The sequence below is a fragment of the Danio aesculapii genome, chromosome 25 (genome assembly GCF_903798145.1).
Source record: "Danio aesculapii chromosome 25, fDanAes4.1, whole genome shotgun sequence".
In the NCBI taxonomy this organism is placed as follows: Eukaryota; Metazoa; Chordata; class Actinopteri; order Cypriniformes; family Danionidae; genus Danio; species Danio aesculapii.
The window spans coordinates 5,309,382-5,332,004 of NC_079459.1; the positions used below are offsets into that span (position 1 = coordinate 5,309,382).

Sequence of the window (22,623 nt, forward strand, 5' to 3'; positions counted from 1 at the left end):
CTTTATGTAGAAGCTTGTGGGTTATGTATTGATGGCTGTTATTCTGTTTTTCTAGGTGATGTTTATGATGAGTTTGGACATAAAGTGGATATTACAGAGGTAATGGAAGCAACTGTTTATTTAAAGGAACACGCTTTTTTAAATTTGTAAAGCTCCTTGATAGATAGATAGATAGATGGACAGATAGATAGACAGACAGACAGACAGACAGACAGACAGACAGATAGATAGATAGATAGATAGATAGATAGATAGATAGATAGATAGATAGATAGATAGATAGATAGATAGATAGATAGATAGATAGATAGATAGATAGATAGATAGATAGATGGATGGATGGATGGATGGATGGATGGATGGATGGATGGATGGACGGACGGACGGACGGACGGACGGACGGACGGACGGACGGACGGACAGACAGACAGATAGATAGATAGATAGATAGATAGATAGATAGAAACAGAGATAGATAGATAAAAACTCATCTAGTGCTAAACAGTTGAGTTTAATATTTTTTTATATAATTCATTCAGCTGATCTACTGGTCTGACGGGAGCACTTTTAGCTTAGCTTAGCATAGATCATTCAATTAGACCATTAGCACCTCTTGCAACCCCACCGGTTCTACACCACCCAGTGTCTGTCGCTAGAGCACGTCAGAGGAGTGAGGTTTACCTGCACAGCACTTCACTAGCTTTATTACACTCACCCCCTTAAACCTCACTCCCATCCGGGTCACGACACCAATGTAACCCCAGCGGTCCTACACCACCCAACCAGCTCCGAGCCCAGAGCACAGAATCGAACTCGGGTCACTGTGAGCACGTTGGTGCTAAATGTCAGTGCGCAGTACCACTAGGCTACTGGCGCTGACTGCATTTCATCTTTAAATATGGCCACAGCCATATCGTGCTGCAGCTCAAGACTGGTTACTCATGGAAGCTAAGCAGGGCTGAGCCTGGTCAGTACCTGGATGGGAGAACACATGGGAACACTAGGTTGCTGTTGGAAGTGGTGTTAGTGAGGCCAGCAGGGGGCAATCAACCTGCTGTCTGTGTGAGTCCTAATGCCCTAGTAAAGCGAAGGGGACACAATAGTGTCAGTGGGCACCGTCTTTCTGATGAGATGTTAAACCAAGACTCTCTGTGGAAATAAAAATCCCATGGCATTTCTCGTAAAGAGTAACCCCTGTGTCCTGGCCAAAATTGGTCAGTCAGTCTATCAATCAGTCAGTCAGTCAGTTGAAAGCGGCCTCTAGTGGATTTCCGCGAGAAGAGCAGGCGTGAATGGCGCTCACAAGAAATTTGAGATCTGAAAAAGTGTACCCAGCGGCATCTGGTGGATTCGTGAAAACAAAAACTGCAAAATAAGTAGCTCCTGGGACGTATTTCACACTGTTCAGAAATGTATGCAGGGGTACGTATCAATAATGAGCCTGGGTTGGATTTATGCTAAGCTTAAAGTGCCCCCACCAGACCCGGAGATCGGCTGAATGGATTAAGAAATGGTAAACCTCAAACTGTTTAACACTAGATGAGTTGTAAATTGAGCCTATTTCCAAAAAAAGAGAATTGTTTCTTTATTCAAACGCCACTTTGTCCATGCTGGTGAAATATTTGGCAATCACTCTTGTCTCTGACTCTCGTAGAAAACACCCTGTGTGGATTTCTCCTTCAATCCACTGATGGACAGGAAGTTCCGTTTCCATGACAGCAGCTTGGTGGAGGCCATCAAGCTGGAAGAGCCCCTGGTGCAGGAATTCTTCCGTCTGTTAGCGCTCTGCCACACCGTCATGCCAGAAGAGAGAAACGAGGGTAATCTGGAGCACAAACACCAATAACATCTTCAAACTCAGTTAGTATTTCTCAGTGGAAACTGATCAGAATAAATTGTTGAAGGTGAGCTGGTGTATCAGGCACAGTCCCCGGATGAAGGAGCCCTGGTTACTGCAGCTCGCAACTTTGGCTTCGTGTTTCGATCCAGAACTCCGGAGACCATCACTTTATATGAGATGGGACAGGCGGTCACCTATCAGCTGCTGGCCATCTTAGACTTCAACAATGTTCGGAAGAGAATGAGCGTCATTGGTAGGTTCTGACTAATTGTATTACATTTTTTACTGATTAGTTATTATGGGATATTTTCCCAGGAAGGTTTCATAGTGTAAAGAATGGGATATATTTACTCAGGAAGGTTTCATGGTGTAACTAATTTTGTAGATAAGGATGGAAGGAATATATCCATTCATTCGTTCATTTATTCATTTTCCTTCACCACAGCAGAATGAACCGCCAACTTATCCAGCATATGTTTTACACAGCGGATGCCCTTCCAGCTGCAACCCAGTACTGGGAAACACCCATACACACATACACTATGGCCAATTTAGTTTATTCAATTCACCTATAGTGCATGTCTTTGGTCTGTGGGGCAAACCGGAGCACCCAGAGGAAACCCATGCCAACACTAGGAGAACATGCAAACTCCACACAGAAACGCCAACTGACCCAGCTGGCACTCGAAACAGCGACCTTCTTGCTGTGAGGCGACAGTGCTAACCACTGAGCCACCGTGTCTCCCCACTTTCATCACTTTTTCCGATATGCTTTTTAAAACTGGTAGGTTGTGCAAGAGTTTCTTATTATGATTCTCTCCATCATTTTTTTGCTCCGCCCTCACAAATCAAGCATGTAGTCTGAACGGCACAGCGTTCTGCCGATGTTTAAAGTCAAGTTGTGTGAACGTTAACCTGATTTCACCAAGTAGGACATGTTCCTGGATTAACATTGATGTTGATCCTGGAACAACATTCCAATTAGTCAATCGGAATTAAAGCATATGTTTATGTTAGGCTTAGGCTTATGGTTTATGCACTTCTACACTACCTGACAAAAGTCTTGTCTTGATTCCAGCTGTAAGAGCAACAAATAATAACTTGACTTCTAGTTTGATTGTTTGGAAAAGTGGCAGAAGGTTGATTTCTCTTATGAATCATCTGATGAACTGCATCCCAATCATCACAAATACTGCAGAAGACCCCGCACAGTACCAAGATTCTCACAGATATCAGTCAAGTTTGGTGAGGGAAAAATCCTGGTTTGGGGTTTCATTTAGTATGGGGGGGTGCGAGAGATCTGCAGAGTGGATAGCAACATCTACAACCTGAGGGATCAAGACATTTGTGCTGCCCATTACATTACAAACCACAGGAGAGGGCAAATTCTTCAGCAGGATAGCGCTCCTTCTCATACTTCAGCCTCCACATTAAAGCTCCTGAAAGCAAAGAAGGTCAAGTTGCTCCAGGATTGGCCAGACCAGTCACCAGACATGAACATTATTGAGCATGTCTGGGGTAAGATGAAGGAGGCATTGAAGATGAATCCAAAGAACTTGATGAGCTCTGGGAGTCCTGCAAGAACGCTTTCTTTGCCATTCCAGATGACTTTATTAATAAGTGATTTGAGTCATTGCAGAGATGTATGGATGCAGTCCTCCAAGCTCATGGGAATCAGACAGAATATTCATTCTGTTTCCACTGCAGCATGACTTTATATTCTATACTGGACATTATTTCTGTTCAGTGACAAGACTTTAGTCTAAGCAAAGTCAGACTTTACTGTCCTAATGAAATAATTAAAAATCAAGGCATGATCATATTTTATTTTGGTAAAATAAGCGTAATCTAGAGGCCTTTACCTTTCATATAAGCCACTTGTACCAAATGATCAACAAGAAGTCAAGCTATTATTTGTTGTTCCTAAAACTTGGATAGACGACAAGACTTTTGAAATATGTGATCATTATCCAACTATTATTCCTCTCTGATTTTAGAGGTAGGGACTAGTTATGGATTACATTTTAAAACAAAAATGATGTTCCAGGATCAACATACTTATTAATCCAGGATCGTATCGTCCTTGGCAAATTTTGATAAGAATTGAAGCTGAACTCCGCAGGAAGGTACAGTTGAAGTCAGAATTATTAGCCCCCCTGTTTATTTTTTTCCCCAATTTCTGTTTAACTGAGAGAAGATTTTTTTCAACACATTTCTAAACATAATAGTTTTAATAACTCATCTCTAATACTGGATCTTTGCCATGATGACAGTAAATAGTATTTGACTAGATATGTTTCAAGACACTTCTATACAGCTTAAAGTGACATTTAAAGGCTTAACTAGATTATTAGGTTAACTAGGCAGGTTAGGGTAACTAGGCACGTTATTGTATAAGGATGGTTTGTTCTGTAGACTATTGAAAAAAATAGCTTAAAGGGGCTAATAATTGACCTTAAAATTATTTTTTTAAAAATTAAAAAATCTATTTTAGCCCAAAAAAAAAACAAATAAGACTTTCACCAGAATACACAAGAATATTATAAATATTATCAGACATACTGTGAAAATTTCCTTGCTCTGTTGAACATCATTTTGTAAATATTTAAAAAAGAAAACAAAAACAAAGGGGGGCTAATAATTCTGACTTCAACTATATATCTGCTGGAACAGGATTAAGCATTCCTTCTCTACCTCTATTGTCATCATTGCTTCATATATCCTTCTGGAGCTCCTCCACAAAAGTCGAGACCAATGTGGCATGCAGTTATCACTCATTATCATTAGCCATCGGCCTCATTATGTTGGCTCTCATCTCTCAGCACTGCTTATAACATTTTTATCTAATCAGTCTCACAATCTAGTCTCCTCATACATTTAATACTTCACAAAAGCTGAAATCCTCCTTGACATACTTCTTTCCATGAGTCTGTATGCATAATTCATCCATTCACGTAGAGGAATCAATAGCTGGACGGTCTGTTGAAGATGTTTTATTGTGTACTTAGACATTTATAAGCAGCACTCTCATTTCCTGTCTGTTTCGCAGTGAGGAACCCAAAGGGGCAGTTAAAGCTTTACTCAAAAGGAGCTGACACAATACTCTTCGACAGGCTGGACCCGTCTAATGAAGAGCTCATGTTTACTACCTCAGAGCACCTTAATGTAAGTCACCACCACTAAACTACTAACTAAAATCTATCAAAGAGTACCATGATATTACTGTTTTTGGCAGCACAGCACAATGGTAATTGGAAATGGTATGATTTATTGGGAATAATCATGTTTTTAAATTTTAACTCAAAAAAACATAGCTCCTGGGACGTATTTGCCGCTCTCCAGAAGTGTATATAGGGGGAACGCAATCAGAATGAGCCTGGGTTGGTTTAATTAGGAAGAGGTTGAAAATGTGCACTGTTGGTGTGCCTTCAGGAACAGGGTTGGGAAATACTGCAATAAGACAATGTTTGAGGTATGTACTGTGGTTATAACTATGGTTGTAATGCTGCGTTCACACCAGACATGGCATGCTCGAATAAATGGTGCTATTCGCGCGAAAATAGACACATAAATATTTTGAGTTCACTCGCTTCATTTGTGCATCATTTCAAATTCGCTTCATTTGTGCATCAAATTCACTTTACAATAGACGCAGAATCATAGGCAGGGCTTCTGTCTGCCTGGTGAATCCAGCTTTGCTGCTAAATGGCTAACATGAATTTTATTGAGAGAGTAGCCTTGCTTTATGTGCTTTAGGAAGGCTGAAAAACAGTGTATATTTGTTCGGCGCTGTGTCTGAGTCCACTAAATACTTTCAGAGGTGTGAGTTCATCAACAGAAACTATACATGGATGATGGAGGCTTTCAGCGGTGCTTCAGACTGAGCTGAGCCCAGTTTGATGAACTGTTGTCCGAAGAGGTTTTCCCCTCGAGACACCAACAACATGCACTATGCCATAATCACGCTCCTACAAGAGCAAGCCCCTGATTGGTTAACACAGCATGAATGTCCGGTAAAGTTCAGAATTTCCAACTCGAGCGTTTTTTGCAATATGCCGCTTTATTTGCATGAACCCCATCATTCGCGTCACCTCATTCGCACGAATCGCACCACAGGATGTTTATTCGCGTCTTTGCGTCTTTTACTTACCATGTATATCACTTTCAATTGATGCTTCATCCGCGTCTGGTGTGAATGCAGCATAACATTACTAAAATTTCAGTATTTGGTATGAAATACCTGTAAAAATACACGGTTCAATGTACCAATTTTAGAACCAAAGCAAAACTAAACTAAACTAAACAAAAATTAACAAAGATTTTATTTTATTAAGTTTTAAGTTTAACAACATTTAGGAAATAATACGATAATAAAAAATAAGTAGCTACTAGCTATATAGTACCGTTAATTATAGTATCATGTAATTATAGATCATGTGTTGAGGCATTTATCATAGTAATATGATAATGGCTTTTGAGCATGTACTTTTATAACATGTTATATGGATGCAGTAGCATAGTAAAACAATGATGTTGGAAGTTCATCATGACAATACCATGGAATTTGGATACACTACCAAGGTTAAATCATGCATGGGATTGACTGTGGTAATACCATGTTTTTGCCTGCTATAGTTCTGAGGTTAATGCAGGCTAATGTGGCTTAATATCGTGGTATAATATGTGCCTGTAATGTATAACAACTACACTGGAGTTCCATGTATTCATTTAGCATATAAAAAGTATTACGGTATGATACTGCTACTTCACATTGGCCCATGTGAAGTAATTGTAACACTTCCAACGACTTAGATCATAAACCTTTCATTCTGGGTTTGTTTCTACTTCACTCAACATCTAGAATATTATAGCAGTGAGGAATTGTGACACTCAGAGATGTAGATACACTCCATTTCACTTGACAAATGACACTAAATGCACAATTTGAGTGTCAGAATGGCACAATCACATTCAGATGAGGCTCATTTTCTCCCGGGCTAAAAGCTTGATCTTAGCACAGACGGCTCTCGTTTTATTCAGATTAACTCCATTAAGCTTCCTGTAGAATTTTCAGGTGGAAAATACTTTATAAAAACACATTTAACAGCTTCAAGCTGTGCGAATCATTAAAATCCTCAAGATTCTGATAAGCTCTGATATCTGCTTATTATTAACACCATATGATTTCCCTCAGTAACAAAATATTAGCATTGAAATGCTCAAACCATGATCTACGAACCATAATATGTATCGTCTTGAGTGTTTCTGTTCCTGGAGGCACACCAACTGTACATATTTCGGATGTCTCCCTTATCTGACCCAAGTTTTGGAGTCTCTTCTTATGTTCTGATGAGTTGATTCAGGGTTGTTTGATTAGGAAGAGGTTGAAAATGTGTACTGTTGGTGTGCCTTTAGGAACAGAGTTGGGAAACACTGGTCTAGAGCTGGAATTGTTGGTCTAAAAGCAGTTGATGGCCTGCAATAATATTACAAGCTGCTGTTCATCATTCATGTCTCATTTACAGCTTTCTGTGGCTCTTCAAAGAGCAATTAGACTGATGTCATAGGAGAAGCTATGCTAACAGGATAAAAATAGCATGCTTTTAGACGCTTGTGGATAACGTTAGCGAACAGGCCTTGGTCAGATCATTGTGCTTCTTGTTTTCGCTGAAGGAATATTTACTGCAGTGTAATTGACTGAAGTTTCAGCTTTCACGCTGAGAGATAAATATATCGCTCTGCTAAATGGATGTGTGTGGCAGGAGTTCGCCGGGGAGGGTCTGAGGACATTAGCGCTGGCGTACAAAGACCTCGACGAAGACGTGTTTGACGAGTGGACGAAGAAGCTGCTGTTCGCCAGCACTGCACTAGACAACAGAGAAGAGAAACTGGGCGCTCTGTATGAAGAAATCGAGCAGGGCATGATGGTAAATCACAGCAGAGCTTCACTTCAGCAGATGTTTAGATCTGATCTTGATAAAGGTCTGAAGTGTATGAAACCTCAACAGTTAATGTGTATTATATAAATCTACCTATCTATCTATCTATCTATCTATCTATCTATCTATCTATCTATCTATCTATCTATCTATCTATCTATCTATCTATCTATCTATCTATCTATCTATCTATCTATCTATCTATCTATCTATCTATCTATCCATCATCCATCCATCCATCCATCCATCCATCCATCCATCCATCCATCCATCTATCCATCCATCCATCCATCCATCTGGCTATCTATCCATCCATCTGTCTGTCTGTCTATCTATCCATCTATCTATCCATCTATCTATCTATCTATCTATCTATCTATCTATCTATCTATCTATCTATCTATCTATCTATCTATCTATCTATCTATCTATCTATCTATCTATCTATCTATCTATCTATCTATCTATCTATCTATCTATCTATCTGTCTATCTGTCTGTCTGTCTGTCTGTCTGTCTGTCTATCTATCTATCTATCTATCTATCTATCTATCTATCTATCTATCTATCTATCTATCTATCTATCTATCTATCTATCTATCTATGTTTGTCTATCTGCCTGTCTGTCCAGCTGTCTGTCTTTTGTTTATCTATTTCGTTTATGTATATTTTTCTGTCTGTCTTTTGTTTATCCTTCTGTCCGTCAATCCTTTCTTTGTCATTTTTTGTGCCAGTTTGGGAGGGCAGCCTAATCTACAATAGCAGATGACAAATGTTCTTTCATAGACAGATAAACCACTATCATTCACAATGACTTAATTTGCTTTTAAAACCTCCATCTCTCTCATTTTGCTGAAGCTGCTTGGAGCTACAGCCATAGAGGACAAACTTCAGGAAGGAGTTCCAGAAACTATCGCCTGCCTGACCTTGGCCAACATCAAGATCTGGGTGCTTACCGGGGACAAACTCGGTAAACCAGCGCAAATGAGTACACGCAGGAACCATTTAAGACTAGTCAGCCTTAATCCAGACACATTCTCACTGTCCATTCCTATTGCGCCTGCAGAGACGGCGATGAACATCGGATACTCCTGTAACATGCTCAGAGACGACATGAACGAGGTCTTTATCATCTCAGGTCACACTATGCTTGAGGTTCAAAAGGAGCTCAGGTGATTTCACTTTTTGGTATATTTGTTTTCCTAGTTATTTTTCACATGGAGTCATAGGATGTTCATACAGAGAATGATATTTGGTGTATTTGGTCTAATGCGATGTGTTTACAGTTCAAAAAACACATTATTTTCCACTACAACCCTAAATCAGAAAAAGTTGGGACAGTACCGAAAACACAAATAAAAAAACTGTACTATGCCAAAAGGAAGCCCTATGTTAACAGTGTCCAGAAGCGCCGTTGACTTCTCTGGGCTCGGAGGCATCTGGTACACAGTGAAAATGAGTAATGTGGCTGGCGAACATACTTAAGGCTGCTATATTTTGTGGGCTGTTGTATTTGAAGTTGAGGATGGGTATGGTATTGGTAGACGATCATGTATGTGTTCATGTATAAATACAGGTTTCAAAAAATGTATGGCCAAGTTTTTATTATTATACAATAGTTATTCTATTGATTTTGAATCTTGCACCTAATAAATATCCTTATTTAGAAACAAACTAAAACTAATAAAAACTAAACTAAAACTCATTTCAAAGTCATTTCAAAATATAGAAACTAATAAAAACTAGTAAATCTACTTCCAAAAACTAATTAAAACTAACTGAATTTGAAAACAAAAAGTCAAAACGAAATAAAAACTAAAACTATTGAAAAATACAAAACTATTATAACCTTACCTTGGGAATGGTAACTTGCACTTCTGTGATGGCAGAAATGTAAAATGTCTCTGATATTTTGGCACAAACAACTTTTAAAATTGAAAGATTTACACTTGGAGACCAAAGAAACATGAAACAAATCATATGACCCCTTTCTTAAATTAATTTTCACATAGTTTTAAAAAGAAATTTATGTTTTCACTTAGACTCCAGTGAAGGAGATTCACAAACAAAATGACAACTCTTGCTGCCATTCCGAACAAATCCTTAAAAAAATGTCTTGCAGCCTGTTTTGTTGCACCGAATTGACCCATTATGTGTTATTGTAAATATAATTGACTTTTTCTCTGGCTTTGTACACAGGACAGCTAAAGAGAGAATCATGGGACCCAGCAAAGATAAATTCAGCAGTGGTCTCGACATGGAAAAGACAGAATTGTACTCAGTTGACTCTGTCTTTGAGGAGACTATCATTGCAGAGTACGCTTTAATCATCAACGGACACAGTTTGGTAAGAAGAACATCCAACTTAACTGCAATAAATCTCAATAATCTAAGCTAGTTAATCTATTCAATCAGGCCTTTATTTGTCACATACACTTCCGTATAGTGAAATTGAACCCCCTCCTACCATACACAAACATCACAATTTTCAGGGGAAGACAGATCACAGGAGGTAGCATTTAGAAAAAGGAAGTAAGATACATTTCAAGAGAGGGAGGCGAAAAAAACTCCCTCTCACCTCACACACAGACAAGACAAAACATCGCAACAGGGGATGGGAACAGGGGATGTGGATATAGTTCGATGAGGGCGGGCAGCCATCCGGTCCTGCAGCTAAAGAGCGCTGGTCACAGACCCGCCTATCCCCTCCAGTGGGTGAAAGCACACGTAGACGTGGGATGAGGGGCTAGGTGGTGATTGTCTATCTGTAGCTGTGTATGCGTGTGTGTGTAAGCCTGTAGAATCCAACAGGTGTCCTTGACAGCGAGCAGGAATTTCAGAGTGTCTCCTTATCTTGCTATCCGGGAGAAGTTGTTTTTCTCCAGCCAAGGCCGTCTGGCAGGAAAAAAAAACAGGGGAGCCGAAAGAGTAGAAAAGTACTTCAACTTTAGGTCAATATCTGCCAATGTCACGGATATTTAATGTCTGTCACTCGTCTCCAGATCTGGCCAAATCTTGTTGCAAAGCCGCTAGATTCACCCCAATGTTAGCGAGCCTACCCATCAGCGTTTCAATCAAGCCGGCCAGCCTGGTGGAGTTTTGAGCAGCACTGACCGCTTTCATCAATCGTCGATACCCCAGGGCCCCGCATAAGCCCATCAGCAGAAACTCTGTTATCAAAGTTCCGAATAGGTAAATATCTTCAATATCCTCCAGAGACAGAGCAGCCAGCCACACGATGCGCCACTTCTCCCACCCGTCCATCACGTATCCAGCTGCAAACGCCCCCACAGGACAAGTGGGCTCTCCCGAGCCCAAACTTCTCATCGAGAAGATGGTCTCTAGCATAGTTAATAATCTAATAACCTAGTTTCTAAGCTAATCCTAATGATGATCCTGCAAGTTCAGACAGAACATTTCCTTCTGCATTATCATGAAATCTGTGGTTTTTAGGGTAAAGAGTGGCTGAATTTGGTCTTGCTGGGATAAATGTGTGTTTGAGACCACTGGCATCAACTCAGGACTTAAATGATAAATTAAGTGAATTGACAGTCTTAACCCTTGTGTATTGTTTAAATGGACTACCCTTTCGATATGTTGGTGGCTGTTTTTGCCCCATTGACTTCCATTATAACCACATTTTTGGATTGCAAAGCCTTGACACCAAATATTCATGTATTCTTCGTTGTTGGTGGTTTTCCCTGTTGGGAAGAGGTCAAACGTCTAATTTTTACTATCGATCATCAGTTGGCATCATTAACCCTTTAGGCCTGTGCAAAAAAGTTTCAGGCTTTTATATGGAGTTCTGTGGAGTAAAACAACAAATTATAGTGTGTGTGTGTGTGTGTGCATAAATACACTTACTGTACTATGTTTACTATGCTCAGAGAGCTGAGCTTCTAACCTGGATGATTGTGTGTTGATCTGAAACTAAGGCTCATGCCCTGGAAGCGGAGCTGGAGCAGATCCTAGTGGATGTAGCGTGTCTGTGTAAGACGGTGATCTGCTGTCGGGTCACTCCTCTGCAGAAAGCCCTGGTGGTGGAGCTCATCAAGAGGCACAAGAGAGCCGTCACGCTGGCTATTGGAGACGGAGCTAATGACGTCAGCATGATCAAGAGTAAGACACCATGTTAAATCTATCTATCTATCTATCTATCTATCTATCTATCTATCTATCTATCTGTCTGTCTGTCTGTCTGTCTGTCTGTCTGTCTGTCTGTCTGTCTGTCTGTCTGTCTGTCTGTCTGTCTGTCTGCCTGCCTGCCTGCCTGCCTGCCTGCCTGCCTGCCTGCCTGCCTGCCTATCTATCTATCTATCTATCTATCTATCTATCTATCTATCTATCTATCTATCTATCTATCTATCTATCTATCTATCTATCTATCTATCTATCTATCTATCTATCTATCTATCTATCTATCTATCTATCTATCTATCTATCTGTCTATCTATCTATCTATCTATCAGTCTGTCTGTCTGTCTGTCTGTTTATCTCACTGCCAGTTTGTCTATCTGTATCTGTGTTGTTCTGAATACTCTGCATGATGTGGTGTATGTGATGTATATGCCACACAGCTGTAAAATTTGAGACAAACGCACTGCCGCTGTAATAGAGTAATTGCTATGGAAAGTGCTGGTGTTGTAATTTGTGTGTAATGTGTGTATATACTGTGTCTGCCGTCTCTCCTAGCTGCTCACATCGGCGTGGGCATCAGTGGGCAGGAGGGCATGCAGGCGGTCTTGGCCTCTGACTATTCGTTTGCCCAGTTCCGCTACCTGCAGCGCCTCCTGCTGGTCCACGGCCGGTGGTCATATCACCGCATGTGCAACTTCCTCTGCTACTTCTTTTACAAGAACTTCGCCTTCACACTGGTGCATTTCTGGTACGGGTTCCTCTGTGGATTCTCCGCCCAGGTAAAAACTTCTCACTGTGAATGACGCAAATATAGGGGAGAACAATTTATGGATGCTTATTTTTTTTCTGAAATAATTTAATCCTCATTGTTCAAAATTTGATGGAACGTTAGCTGTATGCTAGAAATGTTTTACAAAATAACCACGACAAAAAACAAATACAGTTTTATCTTTAGTGGAAAACACAGTGATCGCATTTGCCACAAATGTGTGGAATTTACCTCAGTGGCCTTTTGAGGTGAAAAACATCCCGTGAGTAAACTAAAGCAAGTGACATGGTGCTCCGCATTTGGTGTGAACTCAGCATAACATTTCTGAAATGTTAGAGCCGTTAAACACTGAGTCAAAATTTGTTCATGTGATTTCCGCAAACGGGGCTTCAACACGTCAATACTGCTATGAAATTTCAGTGGATCTCCACTAGGGGCAAGTGTAATTCAACGTGAATCAGTGGTGATGAACTGAACAGGTTTTATAGTTTTTTACCTGATCGAGTTTGTAGATATTTTAATGAGATAAGTTAAGTACATTTGCTAAGTTATACTTTTAATTTAACATTTGCAGTGTGTTTGAAAATGCCCATTTTAGCCAAGTTATTTGTTGCATTTACACAATTTTGACCAGCAGGTGTCCCTAGCATGTGCTATTTCGAAGACTGAAACAGTGAATAACTTTGCGAAGCAACTTAATTGTAGTTAGCGGTTCATTCCACTGTGGCAACCCTTAATAAATTAGGGATTGAGCTGAAGGCATTTTGGAAATGCACATAAAAAATGGTTGATGATAAAACTGAAAAAAACTGACTAGGATAAACGTTTTATTCGATAAGAAAAGATTAGCATGAACTACGATGGAAACTCTTTTACCAAACAAATTTCGGTATGCGCATTAAATAAAGGTCATGTGATTTTGTTAAAGAGGTCATGTGATGATAAAAATGTGTGTGAATGGACAAATCAGCAGGCTGAGCACACTGTAAAACATCTGAAATATTGTTTTAGTAATTCTAAAACGCCTTAACCATCTCAGTATTAGTGTTATTATATTATTAATGACCTCCAGAACTGTCAAAAGCATCCCATGCCTTTAAACGCCACCACGCGTTCATTGCGTGTTGGCATTGTCTATTGAGGTGCAAGTCATTTATTAAATAAAGAAGAAATTCACGCGGCTTCTCCTACCACAGCAAATTCTGTTTTACTGTTGATATTTGGAGCCAGTTTATCTGGAAATGATGATTTTATACTCTTGGACACGTCAGATGGAAATGCTGATTTATTCGCAAATGTTTTATGTGATATTTCAGTTTAACACAAAAAATTAGTTCGAATTTTTGGATGGAAACATAGGTAGTGTTTTTAAGCATCAAAATATGTCATTCATAAAATATTCTTAAAATCCCTGTTATGATAACTCTAATAGGGCTAAGTGACCTCGAAATTTAGGAAGATGTAGCTAGTTTTTTTATTTTGATCTCCAGTATGTCATTTCCATTGAAAATCCTGAATAATGTTTTTGTCATTATTATAGACTGTATATGACCAGTGGTTCATCACACTCTTCAACATCGTCTACACCTCACTTCCTGTTCTGGCCATGGGTCTGTTTGACCAGGTTAGTATGGTCTAAAATATTTCAATGTAGTGCCACCAAAACGCAACGGCAACCTTTTAACTTAAGATTTGTGGATTTTCAGGATGTGAACGAGCAGTACAGTTTGCGCTACCCCAACCTGTACAGACCGGGTCAGCTGAACCAGCTCTTCAACAAGAGGAAGTTCTTCACCTGTACGCTGCAGGGGGTCTACACCTCCTTCATCCTCTTCTTCATCCCGTATGGAGCCTTCATGCTGGCGGTGAGAGACGACGGCGCTCAAATCTCCGACCAGCAGGCTTTCGCGGTCACCATCGCCACCTCTCTAGTCATCGTGGTCAGTGTTCAGGTGAGTCATTGTAAAGGGTTCGTCCACCCAACAATGATGGATTACTTGCCGTCATGTTGTTCTCCTTTCATCTTCCGAACACAAATAACGATACTTTGAATGAAATCCTCATTCTTCATATATAGCAACGGTCTCGAGATGTTCAAAGACCAGAAAAGGAACCAACAACATCGTCAAAATAGTTAATGTGTTTGTAAAAATGACTTTGTTTGACTTTGTCTTCTACACAGGTCAGGGTGTATATTTACTATGGGCAATAGGACATATTTGCCATTAAATCAAAACATGCAAGCATCATATTTGCCATAGTAGACACAAACCCTAATCTGAAGACATTGACGAAGTCATTTTTACAGGTTTTTTGCTGCACAAAAGTGTTCTTGGAGTGTCGTATGATTACTGTCAAACCATTGAAGACGGAAAAACCATTGAACTATTGAAGAACCATTGAATTATTTTAAACATGTTTTTGGATCCTTTTCTGGGCTTTGAATATCTCATGGCCATTGCTGTTTATGGAGGATGAGAGAGCTCTCAGATTTCATCTAAAATATTCTCGTTTATGTAATGACATAAGGGTGAGCAATTGAAGACAGAATTTTAATTTTTGAGGGAACTAACCCTTAATAACTGCCCTAAAATGACAACATGTAGCACATAGCAGTTATTGTATTTTTTTTTCAATATTGATTGAATTACTGTTAATTTTGACTGCACAGTTCTTTCAAATTTCAAATAAAAAGATTGTAATTTATTGCCTTTTCTCCCGAAATTGATATATTGTCTTTGCTTGTGACTGAAATCTAGTTTATTCCACCAAATATTGATTGACCTTGTATTTGAATTTGGAAGAAATTTCATTTTAGCATTGATTACACAAAAATCTAACTTGTAAATCAAGAGAAACTGAGAATTTTCTAAGTGGACTCTTCATTTTTCTATTGTTATTTTCATGACCTCAAGTCCATATTAAATGCTTGTGTAATTCAGTGTTTATCGTAATAAAGTATATATATATATATATATATATATATATATATATATATATATATATATATATGTATATATATATATATATATATATATATATATATATATATATATAATATATATATATATAAATATATATATATATATATATATATATATATATATAATATATATATATACATTCCCAGTGTTGGGTTGTGGCATTAAGGGCATCCGCTGCGTAAAACATATGCTGGATAAGTTGGTGGTTCATTCCGCTGTGGCGACCTCTGATTAATAAAGGGACTAAGCCAAAAAGAAAATGAATGAATGTATATATATATATATAAACAATAAATATAATATAAATATAATAAGGGTTATGTAAATATAAAATAACAATAATAATATGATTATAATAATTATAAATACAAAAAATTACATTTGATTAGTATATTGGAGCTGCTCTGTGGTTCTTAAATCAATTCTAAATATGTATGAAAGGATATTTTTATGATATATAAACCACACAGTTACAATATAGTGCTAAAAATAATGCAAATAATCATGAAGCATGAAGCTTAAGTTTATGTAAACATTTCGTTTCAGATTGGGCTTGATACAAACTACTGGACTGCGGTGAACCACTTCTTCGTTTGGGGCAGTCTAGCCGTTTACTTTGCAATACTTTTTGCAATGAACAGCAACGGGATTTTTACCATATTTCCCAATCAGTTTCCCTTCATAGGTAAGAATTAAAACATGCTTACATTTACATTAAGCAGACGCTTCTTTCCAAAACGGCTTACAAATCAGGAGTTTAGCTAAATGTACTCTAATAATACATCATGAGTGCACAGAAAATAGATTGCCAGAAGTTATAGACTAAACCTTAGACTACCTGACAAAAGTCTTGTCAACAATCCCAGCTGTAAGAGCAACAAATAATAACTTGACTTCGAGTTGATCATTTCTAAAAGAGGCAGAAGTTCGAGTTCTCTGATGAATCATCTGATGAACTGCATCCCAATCATCACAAATACTGCAGAAGACCTACTGGAACCTGCATGGACCCAAGATTCTCACAGAAATCAGTCATTTTGTGAAGGAAAATCATGGTTTGGGGTTACATTCAGTATGGGGGCAGTGTGAGAGATCTGCAGAGTGGATGACACACAGCCTGAGGTATCAAGACATTTGTGCTGCCCATTACATTACAAACCACAGGAAGAGGGCAAATTCTCAGCAGGATAGGGCTCCTTCTCATACTTCATGCCTCCACATCAAAGCTCCTAAAATCAAAGAAGGTCAAGGTGCTTCAGGATTGGCCAGCCCAGTCACCAGACATGAACATTATTGAGCATGTTTGGGGGAATATGGAGAAGGCATTGAAGATGAATCCAAAGAATCTTGATGAACTCTGGGAGTCCTGCAAGAACGCTTTCTTTGCCATTCCAGATGACTTTATTAATAAGTGATTTGAGTCATTGCAGAGATGTATGGATGCATTCCTCCAAGATCATGATGGAGTCAGACACAATATTCATTCTGTTTCCACTGCAGCATGACTTTATATTCTATACTGTACATTATTCTGTTAAGTGACAAGGCTTTTATCTAAGCAAAGTCAGACCTTACTGTCTTAATTAAATCATTAAAAATCAAGGCATGATCATGTTTTATTTTGGTAAAATAAGCGTAATCTAAAAGAATCTGAAAGAAACGGCTGACACATTTAAAAGTACTACATCCTAGCAGTAATTTCCAGGCGATATTAAAGATGCTTTGTTTGTTTTTGATTGTAGGTTCAGCACGTAATTCTCTGAATCAGAAGATCGTGTGGCTGGTCATCCTCCTCACCACAGTCGTGTGTATAATGCCCATGCTGGCAGTCCGCTTCATCAAGACTGACCTCTATCCCACACACACTGACAAGGTCACTACATTTACAGATGACTTCAGCAGTTGCACACTCAACAGTATTATGTGTGCCATTTGTGAACCTGAAAATAGTTTACTGATCCTAGGCTGAAATCATTGGCAATTAGCCTATGATTTACACACTCAAGTCATCCTAGGCATACTTATTTTTTTTATTTCAGTCAGTATTTCAGTTATCTTGCGTTCAGCTCAATGCCATGAGTTTTTTATAACAAATTAAAACAAGTCCATTAAAGTGTGTCCATCAATAATAAAAAGTGCCTCACACCCAAAAGGAAAAAAAAGTAGCAAATTGTTGTAAGAAAATGTCCATATTTAAACCCTTATAAATAGTTTCGTGCAACTTCTGTTTTCTTTTTGTGAGGTGGTTTTGTGTGTATTTAGCGCCATCAGCTGGACAGAAGTGTGAAGCCTTTCCGGCAGGTGCTGTAGGACAAATGCAGAGTCACAAATTAGAAGTCAAAACAAGTACATTTTGACATAAGCCAGAAGGAGACCTTTTTTTTTCTTCTTGAATTGCATTTTTTAATATCTTCCCTGCGCTTACACTTTCATCTCAATTCCACATGAGGGCCTGTCAAAATCTGCTGAAATTTTTTTGCTATTTCTGCACAGAATTTACTACAAAAATCAGCAAATTTATGATTTTGGGAGTAATGTAACTCAAAACTTAAAACGTGAAATAAAAAAATGAGGTTCCTTTTAAACCTTTATTTAAGGTTTGCATTGGAAATCCAATTAGATCCACTTGTTTGGTAAACAAAGCAAGTCTCTCATATAATATAGCTGAAGTCAGAATTATTAGACTCCCTTTGAATTATTATTTTTTTTATATTTCCCAAATGATGTTTAACAGAGCAAGGACATTTTTACAGTATGTCTGATAATATTTTTTCTTCTGGAGAAAGTCTTATTTTTTTTATTTCGGCTAGAATAAAAGCAGTTTTACATTTTTCAATTTTTTTAAGGTCAATTATTAGCCTCTTTAGTCTACAGAACAAACCATCCTTATACAATAACTTGCCAAATTACTCTAACCTGCCTAGTTAACCTAATTAACCTAGTTAAGCCTTTAAATGTCACTTTAAGCTGTATACAAGTGTCTTGAAAAATATCTAGTCAAATATTATTTACTGTCATTATGGCAAAGATAAAATATATCAGTTATTAGAAATGAGTTATTAAAACTATTTTTAGAAATGTGTTGAAGAAATCTTCTCTCTGTTAAACAGAAATTGGAGAAAAAAATAAACAAAGGGGCTAATAATTCTGCTTTCAACTGTATATATACTAAAAGACAGAAAATATTACTTTACTGTTGGCACAAAACCCTAGTGGTTAGCGCGCCAATATACGCTGCGGTAGCACTTCAGGGCATTCCGAGTTCATATCCTGACTCTACCCCCCTCTCTCTCTCCCACTTTGCTTTCTCTCTTATTACTGTCCTATCTAATAAAGGCAAAAAGACCAAAAATAAATCTTAAAAAAAAAAAGAGAAGAAAATATTACTTTACAAACTGTATTGTACATAAAAACATTTTATACATTTGCACATTAGTCAATATTATTACTGAAATTAATATGAAAACGGAACAAATATATATTTACACACATTTACACAAGTAAATAAATAAACTCAATTTTGGGCTAAAAATCTGCAGATATCTGTACACATACATTCTGTGTGAGCCTACAAGAGCAACAGAAAGTGAATCATCCAGTCACCTGGTGGGACTAAATGCACCAAAAAATGCACGGCGAAAGAGGAAGAACAAGGCAATCTCTCATGAAAGTTACACAAAACTGTTTTAAATATGAGTATTTTGCTTATAAAAATGCACTGATTCACTACAGGAGGCCATTATTCACCTCACAGACCCACGTGAGGCACTTTTTAATATGAGTGGATGCACGTTTTTTTTTTGGGACTTTTAAAGAAAAACATGTGCACAATGTCACTGTAATGTTTTCTCAAGTGTTTTCTCTTTATTTACAGTTGTGAGTTGCATTATGGAAGCTTGATCTCTGCTCTGGCGAACTGTAGAGTTGAATTTTCAACATTAAATATTCACAAAGTGACTTTTATTTACATTTTAGTATATTTACATAATATCCAAACTCGGTCCTGGAGGGCCGGTGTTCAGCATATTTTAGTTCCAACCCCAGTTAGACACCTGAACTAGCTAATGAAGCTCTTTCTAGGTATTCTAGAAACCTCCAGGCAGGTGTGTTGAAGGAAGCTGTAGCTAAACTGTGCAGGAGAGCAGCCCTCCAGGGGTCCGTTCTTCTAGCTGGATTTGGTTATTGACGATTTGACACGATCCAGGATTGTTTCGTTCTTCAAAATTCATCTGAAAGTTGTTGTCATAGCAACAGTTCTGGTAGCTCATACCTGCTAGGGAGCAGGATTATTTCATGTAAACAGGATTAGATCGGGTCAGTTCAAGCAAAGGTAATACTGAAAGTATGTATCAAATGCTGATGTTTTCTTACAGTAGTAATCTATAGATTGTATACACGTAGGAAAAAAGTAAGTTATAGTAAAAAAAATGGTTATATATACACATTTATAATTTATAATAATGAATAATATTTAATATTAAATAATTCATTATATTTATGTATATATACAAATAAGTTTAAATAGATATATAAATTAGTAAATAAAAGTACAAAACCTGGGTGGTTCTCCTCAAGGGGATCAAAGAGAAAAATGGATTTTTTAAGATACAAATGCGTATTATTTAAAGGTACCGATCCAGCTTTAGTACAATTTCTGTAAGATAATACACATGCACAATATTCAGCTGATTTTTGTTTATTTGTTTTTATAAAGAATTAATTATGCATGTTTTGACAGCTAATATGCCGGTGATTTATGCCTCACAAAAGTTGCAGACGCTTTTACCAATATCAAAATGCAAAATATTTTAAATTTCTTACGCCGATTAAGAAACTAAAATAGGCCTAGGCTACTATAATAAAGAAAATCCACTCTAACTATAAAACTAAATAAATGGCTAAATACTCTTGACACATGAAAGTATAAAGCCTGCAGCCAACAACAAAGGTGGAAAGTTATTGCGTATCATATTTACCAAACCGTTTACTATGAATTTTATATAATTTTGCTCACATGGATAATTGAATATTAATCAGATGATGTCGTTACGCTGCTGTGCCGTCAGCCAATCGTTGCATTGCTGATCATGATTTCGAGGATCGATAGATCTGTCCTTCACAACAGACTCCACGATCTCAGATCAGTTCATTCAGACATTTTAATGATTCGCGAACTTGTTTGAAGAACCAAATTAGCCAGAGATCAGTTATCAAGATTAAAAGATCCAGGATCTACCAAATCATCTTAGATCATTTAAGCGAGCTACAAAGAATGGATCGAATTTGGACACCCCTGATATAGAGTGATAACAAGTCTGTAAAATGACAGAAAATGTACTGGCAGTTTATTACAAGGTTTTTGTAATGTAATATATAAGACCAACCCACACAATATATCACATTAAACTATTAAAAATGTTCATAAAAATCACTTTTCCAAACGTTTCAATGTTTAAAGTTGTTGGAAGAAAGATCAAGATGCCATAATGCAACTCAAAATTATAAATGAACAGGGAAAAATAAAAACACGAATCACAAAATACAGAAAACTGCTGGTTTGCTTATATTTTTTACAGTGTAGACTGATCTGTGTCTATCCCTTAAGCTTTTGCTATTAAAATCAGTGTATGGCTTTTTGTTTAAAGTAATTACGGTTACTAGTTATGAGCTTATTCGCATTTAAATTGTTGTATGCTTAAATAAAGTAGTTTAATTGCAACACTGCCAAAATCGTATTATAATCACATTATGAGGGTGCACATAAACAAAGTGAATGAGGATTTAGTATATTTGGAACTTCGATGGATTTGTTAGGACTTTCAGCAGTGAAAATTAAACCACACTGATCTGAACTAAACTCAACTTCAACTCTGAAAACTGAACTGACACCGTTTTTATTTACTAGAACTCCCATGTTAAGCTGCTTTGACTCAATCTACATTGTGAAAGCGCTATAGAAATAAAGATGAATTGAATTGAATAGTCAAATGGTCATGTGCATCATCATAATCTCCTGAATCGTCTGCCCTCCCGCAGGTGCGTTTACTCCAGCAGGCCACAAGGCGGCAGCGTCCTCAAGAGCAGAACCTCAGGAGAGTCCGCAGGACCAGCTCTCGTCGCTCGGCCTACGCTTTCTCCCACCAGCAGGGATACGGAGAACTCATCACCTCCGGCAAGAACATGAAGGTTCCCACATCCTCTACTTCTACATACCCACTGTCCTCACCCTCCCGAGCCCCCGAAGAGAAGGACAACACCTCAGCCAACAGCAGGCAGAGTGAGCACAAACAAGAGGTCACGGTGGAAGACTTGGAGGCCAGATAAAAGCCCTTTACTTAGCATCTGAAGATTTAGCGTCTGTGTTTAATGATAATGGATTGTGAACAGACTACAGGAGGGCTACACATGCACAGGAGACTCCAAAGAGCCAGCACAATGAAGCACAGATCATTCCTTTCACCTCATTTCTGCTCTCTTGCAAATCAGTTCCCGTCTCAAAGGGCGTCCGTTTATATTGAACCCGAGATTCATTTTTGTATTCTCACCTCTTCTGGCACACGATTCAAAAGGTTCGATGTTTTCTCAGAAAGGCACAGTTTTTGTATTCCAGGTTTTAAGAACTTCTTTTTAACCCTTTAGGTAATTTTTTAGACACTCATGTTCAAAGAAACACTACACCTTTTTGGAGTTAAAGAATTGAGTTAAGTTCATTCAGTCGATCTCTGGAGCACTTTTAGCTTAGCTTAGCATAAATCATTGAATCAGATTAGACCGTTAGCATCTCAAAAATGACAAAAAAGATGTTTAGATAATCTTCCCAATTAAAGCTCGACTCAAAAGCAGTGACATCGTGAACTTAGACTGATGGAAAGTGAAAAGATGTTATTTTCTAAGCTGATGGAACTATACTCTCATTCTGGAGTAATAATAATGAAGGAACTTTGCTTTCTCGCCA

At 38.0% G+C, this 22,623-nt stretch overlaps 1 protein-coding gene across 1 annotated transcript in view; it reads left to right on the top strand.

The window, feature by feature from the left end:
* Positions 1-22,623, top strand: part of LOC130219694 (phospholipid-transporting ATPase ID-like) — a 62,189-nt gene that overhangs the window by 37,630 nt on the left and 1,936 nt on the right. Inside the window, exons 14-28 of the mRNA XM_056452155.1 lie at positions 56-99; positions 1,655-1,820; positions 1,905-2,093; positions 4,890-5,005; positions 7,603-7,767; positions 8,637-8,748; positions 8,845-8,950; positions 9,978-10,125; positions 11,714-11,897; positions 12,471-12,694; positions 14,225-14,308; positions 14,391-14,636; positions 16,215-16,353; positions 17,411-17,541; positions 21,705-22,623. The exon at positions 21,705-22,623 is cut by the window's right edge and continues 1,936 nt beyond it. Of these exons, the coding sequence (XP_056308130.1) occupies positions 56-99; positions 1,655-1,820; positions 1,905-2,093; positions 4,890-5,005; positions 7,603-7,767; positions 8,637-8,748; positions 8,845-8,950; positions 9,978-10,125; positions 11,714-11,897; positions 12,471-12,694; positions 14,225-14,308; positions 14,391-14,636; positions 16,215-16,353; positions 17,411-17,541; positions 21,705-21,992 (2,342 nt within the window). The 3' untranslated portion in view covers positions 21,993-22,623. The remainder of the gene's footprint in view (positions 1-55; positions 100-1,654; positions 1,821-1,904; positions 2,094-4,889; positions 5,006-7,602; positions 7,768-8,636; positions 8,749-8,844; positions 8,951-9,977; positions 10,126-11,713; positions 11,898-12,470; positions 12,695-14,224; positions 14,309-14,390; positions 14,637-16,214; positions 16,354-17,410; positions 17,542-21,704) is intronic.